General features: G+C 50.4%; 1 protein-coding gene across 1 annotated transcript in view; it reads left to right on the forward strand.

The window, feature by feature from the left end:
* Window positions 1-10,588, forward strand: part of VOPP1 (VOPP1 WW domain binding protein) — a 90,532-nt gene that overhangs the window by 69,081 nt on the left and 10,863 nt on the right. Inside the window, exon 3 of the mRNA XM_027124104.1 lies at window positions 5,854-5,931. Coding sequence (XP_026979905.1) covers window positions 5,854-5,931 — 78 coding nt within the window. The remainder of the gene's footprint in view (window positions 1-5,853; window positions 5,932-10,588) is intronic.

Genomic DNA, 10,588 nt, shown 5'->3' on the forward strand with positions numbered 1-10,588 from the left:
GAAAGTCCTGTTGGCGGTTGGTCATTGGTTTCCTTCCCAACTTGAGGCATTCACGGGAATCCACTCCGCCTTAGGTTTCAGTTTGCTTCCAAAGGCAACACAACTGTCAGAGCCCCCTCAGGCTAACAGCCTTCTTGTTTGAGAACTTTAACAGACGTTTTGTGTATTTCAGTGCAGATTTCTGCTGGTAATGTTATGTAGCACGTGGTTACATATCTTATAATTCATGAATCCAGACAGTTCTCAGTCTCCACATATCTGGTCCCCGGAGTTTGGAGAAAGGATTCTGATATGCCCCCGTACTCACTAAACATCTTCCTACATGTACTAGAACTTATTTTGTCGTGAAATGGATTTGCAGAAATAGAATTGCTGAAGCAGAGGTTATGCTTGTTTCATATTTTAATAAATGCTGTTAGTCTCCCAAACGTTGTCATGATATAATCGGCCATCAGGGTGTGAGAGCGGCTGCTTTCGACCATCCTCAGCACCACTGGGTGTAACACCATAATCAGAGGACGCTTTGTACTCTGGGTTCTTGTTAGTTATGTGTTGTCTCATCCCAGGGAGTCTCTTTCTGCTGCGACATCACTTCCGCTGAAGGCAGACACATATGATGTGCCGGGAACCATGGTAGGCACCTGGGCTATACATAGAGGAATGAGATAGGATTGCTCTTGAGCTCATGGTCTGGTGGCGGATCTATAGATGCCTTTAATGGTGAACAAATATTGTACGTGGTCAGAGCTGGAGACCCAGCAAAGGGAGGATCCTGGCCTGGCGGGGAGGACGAGGGGATGGTGCTGAGAAAGACCTCACAGAGCTGATCTTTGACGGCTGACGAGCAGTTTCAGAGGCTCTAGTGAGAGTGTATTTGGGGCAGCACAAGGCTGGAGTGTAGGCTGCCCTGCCTACGGCAGGGGCTGAGATGAATAAGGAGGGGGAGGGGCCTTGAATGTCCTTCTGAGGAGCTGAGACTTCCTTCTGCACAAAGCAAGGCAAGAGCACCAGCTTGGCCTCTCAGAAGGCTGCTGGCACAGCACTGGGCTGGGAGGTGGAGGCTGGAGCTAAGGAGGTTGCTGGGTAGTAAGGGCACAGTGTGGAGGGTCTCTTTCAGTGAAGATGGGCTGAGAGACCAGTCGGTGGGCTCCAGCGTATCTCAGAAGCATCAGTGTGGGGCTGAAGAGTGATCTCTGCTTGGCAGACAGTGAGAGAGGGTGCAGAGAACGGGTTCAGCGAGGGGTTTCGCAGAAGGGGGAGAGGGGGGCGGTGAGTTGAAGTTCTTGCAGGGCAGTGGGGCTTTGCTTCTGCAGCTCCGGAGGGTCCACAGACAGAATGTAGATTTGAGAGTTCTGAGCAGGTAAGGAAAGTGAAACCAACTCAAGTAAAATTCAAGCTGAGAAAGTCAGCCGGGTGTCAGCCTGAATCCAGGTTTCTAGACTTTTGAGCTAGTGGGGACTGGAGTCTGTCTGCTTTCCAGAGCTCATGGCCACACTCACCATGCCATTTATATTTGCCTTACTTGTGTTATTTCAGTGAAATGCAACCTAGTATCAGGTTTCAATTCTATAAGATCACAGGAGGACTTCTGTTTTTCACGTTCAGTATTACCTCACTGACCAGCATTTATTTTTTAACCTGAGGGTTAATCAACCCAAGCTATAGAAGGATAAGTTTCTTGTTTTCCAGGTTAGAGTTGAATAGAACTGATATTAAATGATCAGCAGTTTACTGAAAGGAGGAAGAGGAGAAACCTCTACCCCAGAAACACAAGGGCAGAGTTTCAAAATCTGGAGCCAGCCAAGGTCAGCAGTCATGGGAAGGCGTCTAGGCCATCTTTCCTCGTCCGCTCACTCAGCTCTGGGGGCAGCTGGGCGTGGAGGCAGCAGCTGTTCAAGGGTTAAAATGGCAAGGAAATGAGCACTTTCTAACCCATTCGGTCTGTTAATTTTAGGGCTTATAATAAGCACTTATAATACTTCCTCCGTGGAAGAAGTAGAGTGGAATTTCCCTGTGTAAATCCCATAAGCCACCCTAAGTACAAGCAATTTTGGTTTATTCCAGTTTGAGATGTTTTCTGGTAAAAGATGTGTCTCTGGAGGAATGACTCCCAGGGCACCTGTCCTCCCAACCCCCAAAGGCTCAAGATCGGGTCTCATCAGAGCCACTGTGGTCCCCTCTTTAGAGCCCATAGATGTGTGACTTTGCCATGGAGTGTTAAAAGGTCATCAAACTCTAACCATCTGTTTCCACAGACGGGCACATCCCCGCCTGTCAGGGAAATCAAGTCAGACTGGAAGGAAAATATTCTGACATATGAATTGTCAGCTGAGATTGACAGAAAGAACCGTCAATTCATCCTCAGATCTGTGAAGTTTTTGACTTGACAGCCAGACACGTATAAGGTCTAAAACCTGTGATTGGAGAGATGAAAGTTCTTTTTTTTAAAAAATTTTATTTATTTAATATATTTATTTTTGGCTGTGTTGGGTCTTTGTGGCTGCGCGCCGGCTTTCTCTAGTTGCGGTGAGTGGGGGCTACTCTTCGTTGTGGTGCGTGGGCTTCTCATTGCAGTGGCTTCTCTTGTGGAGCATGGGCTCTAGGCGCATGGGCTTCAGTAGTTGTGGCACGTGGGCTCAGTAGTTGTGGCTCACGGGCTCTAGAGTGCAGGCTCGGTAGTTGTGGCATATGGGCTTAGTTGCTCCGTGGCATGTGGGATCTTCCCGGACCAGGGCTCGAACCCATGTCCCCTGCACTGGCAGGCGGATTCTTAACCACTGCACCACCAGGGAAGCCCGAAAGTTCTTTAGAAATGACTTTTTCTCACAGATATTCAATATTGAAACTTATGAGAATATGTCTATTACCTCTTGTGTGATGATGGTGTCACGGGTTTGTGTGTGTCCAAACTCAACAAATTGTACCTATTAAATATGTACAGTTCTTTGTATATCGATTATACATCAGTAGAACTGTTTTTTAAAAAAACCGATCAGGAAAGCCAACACAGCGTCTCCTCCCCTGCTATGTTCCTGCCGGGTGCCCCGAGAGGAAACACCGACAAACGGGTGGTTCTCCGTCCCGGCTGTGTCCTAGACTCACCTGAGGAGCGATTACCAACCCACAGGCAGAGGCGTGTCTTAAAGCTGCCCAGTAATTGATGTGAGCCAGGGTCGAGAACCACTGCTTTCCAGAGTGCTCGTCACAGAGTGACCACCTGAAGCTGCAGAGGTTCCTCCTGGGCTGCCTCCTTTCCTGTTATACACCCACAGGTGGAGGGTTCTGCTACTTCGTTCAAATGGAGAACTTTCCCATGGCAGGTTTGGGCCCTTAAGGAAAAGCTGGAGAGATGGTCTCCATGTCAGGCCATAATAAGGCTAAAAATAAATAAATATTGAAACATTAAATAATATTTTAAAAGCTTGTTATAGGAAGGTAGAATTGGTGACGAGTAGTATATTTTAGGATGATAGACTCAATATTGGGAAAGAGATGGCTGTGACACATCAATATCCATCTGAACGGGAAGAGTGCTTCGGGGAATTAGTGGGAAACCCGAAATGTCACGAAGATCACAGAGACCTAGTTTAAGGAGGGAAGAGGTGGGAATTCCCAGGATGTCAGTATATTAAGGAAACAAGCCGCCTACTGGGGTGAGATTTTAACAGCGCACGTGTGAAAGATGAAGGGTGGGCTCATCACGCAGCGCAGAGCGGTGGGGAACCTACATGAAGGCTTCAGGAGAATCATCTAAAAGAGATTATTAAAGGGGCCTTTGGTGATCATTTGGAACTAATTTGGGTTTGCCTGTTAATGTCCTGTGAGGTTGGGCTCATTTTTTCGATGGGACCGTGAGACGGGGAGATCTGTGACTTGACAGTGTGCCCGAGTTTCATGAAGATATTTAATAGCAACTCACTCCGTATTTCAGCTGATAAGATAGAAAGTCTGGTCTAAACAAACAGGCCAGTTAGGTAGATTTGTGGCTGGTGTAATAGCTGTACCTATAAAAGTACGATTAGTAAAATACCATCATGGAAGGAAGGTCTTTAATGGAATTGACCATTGGCTCCATCATCACTATTTTATAATTGATTTGAATGAAAATACGGAAGGCATGCTGTAGCAGTCACATTCTCAGGTTGTAGGGAGAGGGGTATCGCATCCAGCTCTTTCTTTTTAAAAGGTTTTTGAAATTTTTATTTATTTAATTTATTTATTTTCGGCTGCATTGGGTCTTCGTTGCTGTGCACGGGCTCTCTCTAGTTGTGGCGAGCGGGGGCTGCTCTTCGTTGCGGTGCGTGGCTTCTCCTGTTGCGGAGCACGGGCTCCAGGCGCGCGGGCTCTAGAGCGCAGGTTCAGTAGTTGTGGCGCGTGGGCTTAGTTGCTCCACGGCATGTGGGATCTTTCTGGACCAGGGCTCGAACCTGTGTCCCCTGAATTGGCAGACAGATTCTTAACCACTGCGCCACCAGAGAAGCCTTCCATCTCTTTTCTTTTCCTTTTCCTTTCCTTCTTTCTCCCTCTCCCTCCCTCCTTTCCTTCCTTCCTCATTTTTTTTTTTTTTTTTTTTTTTGCGGTACGCGGGCGTCTCACTGTCGTGGCCTCTCGCATTGCGGAGCACAGGCTCCGGACGCGCAGGCTCAGCGGCCATGGCTCACGGGCCCAGCCGCTCCGTGGCACGTGGGATCTTCCTGGACCGGGGCACGAACCCACGTCCCCTGCATCAGCAGGCGGACTCTCAACCACTGTGCCACCAGGGAAGCCCTTAACTAATGTTTTATAGGGAGCTATTTTCTACATATTTTTCTACATAAAACAAGTCAATTTGTACTGGAATTACCTACAAATTCAGTGTCCAAGGTCTTGGATCAAATTGTGCATTTCTCCCAACTACTTTTTTGTTTTTAAAGGAAAAAATTGCCAGGAACCTAGATCACAATTCTGTGATCATTTAATGTGATTGAGAAACAGCCTTGCCCACCCTTACACACACCCAGTCCACTGCCACTTGGATTGAAATTGCTTTAGTGAAAGTGTCTCTGTGAAAACCAAAGTGCAGACGTTTTCACAGCTCCTCTCTTTTCATAAAGAAGGCGGGGCTGGAGAAGAGTGGGAATATTGAAGGAGGCCAAAATAACCGCTTGGAGCCTGGACCCTGACCTGCTCTGGACCTGCCCTCGGAGGGCGAGGGCCTTTCTCAGGGATCTTCTCGGGGAGGGAGGGTGCTGAGCGCTGTGAGTGTCAGCATCGCGGGGGCAGGACAGGTGTGAGCAGCCCTGGCCCTTGTCAGCACTTCACACGAGGATGCTGGCCTTCAGACTTAAAACAGCGCTGTAAGGAGCTCCTGCCCACCCACCCCTTTTGCTTATGGGGAAACTGAGGCTCACAGCGGTTGAATAACTTGCTAGAAGTCCTACAGCTGTTAAGTGGCAAGACCAGGACTAAACCACCTGACTTGTCTGACTTCGTAACCTCTTCCCTTGACCTCGCTGGCCTTGTCGGTACAGATTCCCATCTTCTGACGGGGGTCAGCGCTGAACAGGGTCTACAGCGCTCTGACGCTCCCCTCTGGTTTCATGCAGATGTTTGGTCATCCAGTTACAGGGCCTCCCCAGAAGGAAACCACTGTGATTCTGCCCACAGGATATGTAGCAGACAGGTGCTTTGCATGACACTGTCCCTCTCAGCGCCTTCCGTTTGGGCCACCCGTTTGGACTACCACAGCTCCGCTAGTTTCCTAAAATGCAGTGGTGGCAGTTCTGTCCTTTGCACTGAAGTCTGCCTGGACCTCCCGACTGGTCTGGCCCTTCTTCTGCAGGATGCTGACGGCCTGTGTCCTCTTTCCCGCAGATGCCGCCCCTACGAGGACTGCTGTGGTTCCAGGTGCTGCGTGCGGGCCCTCTCCATCCAGAGGCTCTGGTATTTTTGGTAGGTCACGACTCTTCCTGGTCTCAGCTGCTCCCCCTGCCCTCCCCCAGGGCTCTGCCCGGTCAGTTTGTCACAGCCAAGGTGACGTCACCTCCCCCTGAGGACGTGGTCTCTGGGTGGCCTCAAGAAAGCAGGTACGTTGGGGCTGGCTTCATGTTAAGCACTTCTGCTCACGGAGTTTGGAGAAAGCTCGTCCCCATTTCCACAGACTTGTGGTTCGGAAAGAAGACTTACTCTTTTGGAAGCTGGACTGTACAGAAGCCTGGTCCTTCAGCGGCTCCTCCACCGATTTCTGAAATGGAGCTGAGGCCAGTTGTGTTAATCAGAGAATCAGCCCATCTCGTTATAAAGTTTCCACTGCCTGGAAATCTTCCATATTCGCATTGTGTCAGCTGAGTCCTGACGTTCCAGACAGACAGCCCGCATCCTTGCCCATCTTCCAGCTCTACTGGGGGAAGTTGGAAGAGCTGTCTGGAGTCTGTAAGATTGGACCTTGGGAGAGAATGAGGGAGTAAAGCTGACAGAGTCCTGAAAGGATAGGATGCAGAGTTCCCACTAAGGAGAGGAACCTCCCGTGAGTGGCCACCCTCAGAGGATGCCTGTTTGGAGGTTTGTCTGAAGATTCATTTGACTCTGTAGATAAGAGATAGGCTTCAGATGACAGAGATGGCAGAGTATGTGTGGGAAAGGATTTGCCTAAAACCAAAAGGGCATTTCCTGTGCCTGCCGCGCTCTCCTCTGCACCACTGCAGAGGTACAGTCTTCGAGGCAAACCCCGTGAGGGATTAGGACCCAGCTTTAAGGTTTAAGCTTCTTCATGGGTTTCAGATTCTGACATTCCTGATGTCTAAAGACTTTAAGGCCTTTCCTGAGCATGTGGCGGCAGACACTTGGATTTCTGGTGAGATTTTTGCCTTTGCCTCCTGACGGCTGTTCCTAATGTTTGATTAGGGAAGTCAGCAGGAAGTGGGTACTCCACCTGCCACGTTTTCTTTAATAGGAGACCCTCTTTTCGTTCTCACCATCACCACCTCCTTGATGGGCCTTTGGCCATTTGGGGGCTGGACTCACCTGTCACGTCGGGCCCTGAACAGTGCCACGCTGGTGTTGGCTCCTCCCCACCTCCTAGTTGCTAGTGCCTCAAACTCTATAGTAGAAGGAGAACTTTTTTACCCTGAGATTTTCCACATGTTAACACCTCTGTGTACCTATCAAGGTGGAAGGGACTGGTACCAAAGCTGGGGTGAGGAGGGCCGGGGGAGGGGGCACTTCAGAGCTCTGCCTGGCTTTACACATGCGCCCCCTCAGAACTTGCCTCCCCGGGGCCTTGTGGTCGAGGGTCCCGAAAGGGATCAGCCGTGCTTCAGGTTGGCCTGAAACACCAGGCGAATGATGATGAGATTGTGGAAATGCTCCTAAAAAATGAGAAAACGTGTCGAAGTTTAGACATCACGTGATTAGAAAGAAGGAAAAATGGAAAGTCCAGGAGAGCTCTGAGGGCCTGGCTGCTAGAGCAGCTTCTGTCGACCTTCCCTGGAAGCGTTCGTTCCCTGAGCTGGTAGTCGGTGCTTCTGAGCTGTCGGCCGGCGTCACTTGTCAGGGTCAGGGCACCTCGGCGAGCCAGTGAGCCTCGGCGTCACTTGTCAGGGTCAGGGCACCTCAGGGTCAGGGCACCAGGGTCAGTCCCTACACAGAGGCATCTCATGAGAGCCATGGAAGGAGGGCAGGTCTCCAAGGTCGGGGTGCCAGATACCAGAAGGTTCGGTTGAGTTCTTTGAGTTGAGATTCTGATACCAGATAGCAGCTTCTAAACTGGGGATACAGCCAGAGAGCACCTTGAGATGCAAGCCTGAGGTGCCCCAGCTGAAGTCAGAGGACACAGGGTTTCCGCTCCATGGGTTCCTTCTCTCAGTTATGTGTCTGGTATGGGGAAGGCCCCACGGCAGCCGGGCTCCTGAAACAGACAGATGTCTAGACACATGGAGAGTTTTAAACCAGTGTTCTGGAAACGAAGCGTGCAGCCTCTGATGCCACAGATGCTGGGGAGAGCTGCACAGCTTCTGACCGGGCCTCAGAGAGGGCCGTCCCTGCGAAGGGCCCAGCACACTGCACTCAGAGAGGGCCTTCCCTGCGAAGGGCCCAGCACACTGCACTCAGAGAGGGCCTTCCCTGGAAGGGCCCAGCACACTGCACTCAGGGAGGGCCTTCCCTGCGAAGGGCCCAGCACACTGCACTCAGGGAGGGCCTTCCCTGCGAAGGGCCCAGCACGTTGCACGGGCAGGGACGTAGGCATGCCCCTGGTGAGGGGGTGATGGGGAGCTGGTGTGGGGGCAGGTTTGCAGGGCGGGCAGGAGGTTGGCAGGATGGAGCTGGGCATCGCGCGGAAGGAGGGCGGCTCTCCAAGCTGGTCCCACTTGACTCTGGAGGAATTTGGGCTCCTTACCATAACACAAGAGGTTTTGGAGGAGGATGCTTTCAGAAGTCCCTGCCAGCTCTAAAATCTTAAGTAATCTTTAACCAGGATAGTCAAATGAAATCCCCAGGATCAGAAAAGGTGTAGAGTTGGAGAGCGCACTGCAACAGAGTGCAGCCTGGCAGGTGAGTGCAGCCCTGCTGCCAGGGCTGCCGCGGGGCTGGGGGCTGGGGCAGGTCGGCCCTGGATCTGCAGGGGCTCTGCTGCTGCCTGGGGCCTGCATCGGGAGCTGAGAACTGCTGTTCCATGTGCTGCGGCGGGGAGGCAGGAAGGGACTGGAAAAACAAATTGAATTGAAGAAACCGGATTACTTTTGATGACAGAAAAGGCACATACTTCCTCTCTTGATCCCAGGGAAGCTCCCCGGACCCGCTCAGCAGTGGAAGAGAATGTCTAGGAAACAATCGTCCTGTAACTCACAGCACTTCCAAGAGCTGCTTTCTTACCGTGGCACGCCTTCCCTCACGGCCACCCTGCTTCCTCTCGCTGCTACCAGAAGCTCATTCCCCTGCACCCTTGTTACTTTCTCTCACACTGCTGCTTCCGTAAGGACTGAGTCTGATGATTGCCCCCCAAGCCGGGAGTTGGTCTCCTGCCACGTGACTTTGTTCTTATCAGCTTGCACCTGTGTGCTCGCCAGCAGCCCACGGTGTGAGGTGTGTATCACCTTTATGTGTCTAGGAAGAAATATGTATTCCATTTGACGGTGTAACCGACATTTTGGCTTGTCTCATGGAAGAGACTGAGATCTCGTATGGCTTCTGCATTTCTGATCCAGAGAGCCTGGTCCCTTGGGAGCGAGCAGTAGTGTTACTGAGAAGGGAAACCCTCACGTGCATTTAGCCTCCCTGTGCCTTACCTTTCTGCCCAGGTGTTTAGAGTTGGACCCGGGGTTGAACGTAAGATTATCATGGAGTCCAGATGAAGCTGTCCCCTTGGGCTTCCTGCATCTGACTTCGGAGAGGGCCTTGTTTTGCACACCTTGGATTCCTCTAGCTCCCCAAGACTGCGCCCCTCTGACCTCCTCCCCATCTGCAGCTCACGGCTGTCCTCTCCGGGTCTCTCACCCACCCAGCTTTTCCTGTGGGAGCACCTGTGCTGTTCTTTCCACCCAGAAAGCAAGCTCCTTCCCTTCCCTTCAATTTGTCTCTTTCTTTCCATCATTCAGACTCAGCTCAGATGTCGCTCTGAAGGAAAAGAAGCTTCCTCACTCTGACAGATGCCCTTGTTAACCCTCTTGTTGCGTTGAACGGTACCCTTGAAACGATGAACACAATTGTGTGTTATGTATGTTTTACCCGCCACTCCCACCCCGAACCTATGCTGTATCCTTGCTTTTCTTAGCGCTATCAGAGCTGTAAATAAACACTTTTGTTAATTTGTTGTTTACTGTCCCCCTCCTCTATGAGAACTCAAGTTCAGTGAGGGGGATACCCCACCTGTCTTACGCCCTGGAATGCGCAGACTGGTGCTGGGAGCATGGCAGGTGTTTAACAGAATTTTTGTTGAATGAATACTGAATTAGATGAGAGATCAGAAAGCCACAATTTCAGTCCTTTTCCTGAATCATTTCCTGTCTGGTGCCCCTGATCTTTGTTCGTGTTCAGCGCTCCAGGGTTGTCCGGTAAACGCTTGCTGACTGACTAATGGACTTAATCTAACCCTTAACATTATGTTAATTATTCTTGAAGGCTTTATTGTCTCCTCTTTTCTTAAATTTCATTTGTGTGTGGACAGGTGCCTTTAGACCATGACATGGCCAGCTCTGCTGTGTGTGCATCCTTCACAAGAGTGTGTGTGCGTGTTGAGTGAGGTTCTGGAAGGTTCTGTGAGTCCCATCGTCATATCAGTTTAGAGATGGGCAAGTTTCTCAGTTATGTCTGTGTGGAACAGACAACTCGGCCCTTCTCAGAATGACTCCCCCTGTTTCTAGAAAAACAGGTATAGTGCAAATGTGAGGTGGGAAGAGTCATTCATTATTTATTGAATGCCAGTGATACATCTGAGAATTCTTAGATGATTTGGACAAAGGTCCCATCCTTAGCTGTCCGCTCTGTGTCCATTAGACTGTAGGGTCATGGTAGAAGGTTCAGCCATACTTAGAACCTAGAGATTTAAAAACAGACTGTTTATTGATTGTGAGTGTATTCTCTATTCCTATAGCTTCTCTCTAATTAAGAAGTG

The sequence above is a fragment of the Aethalodelphis obliquidens genome, unplaced genomic scaffold (genome assembly GCF_003676395.1).
Source record: "Aethalodelphis obliquidens isolate GAN/ISIS:26980383/991018 unplaced genomic scaffold, ASM367639v1 scaffold27, whole genome shotgun sequence".
In the NCBI taxonomy this organism is placed as follows: Eukaryota; Metazoa; Chordata; class Mammalia; order Artiodactyla; family Delphinidae; genus Aethalodelphis; species Aethalodelphis obliquidens.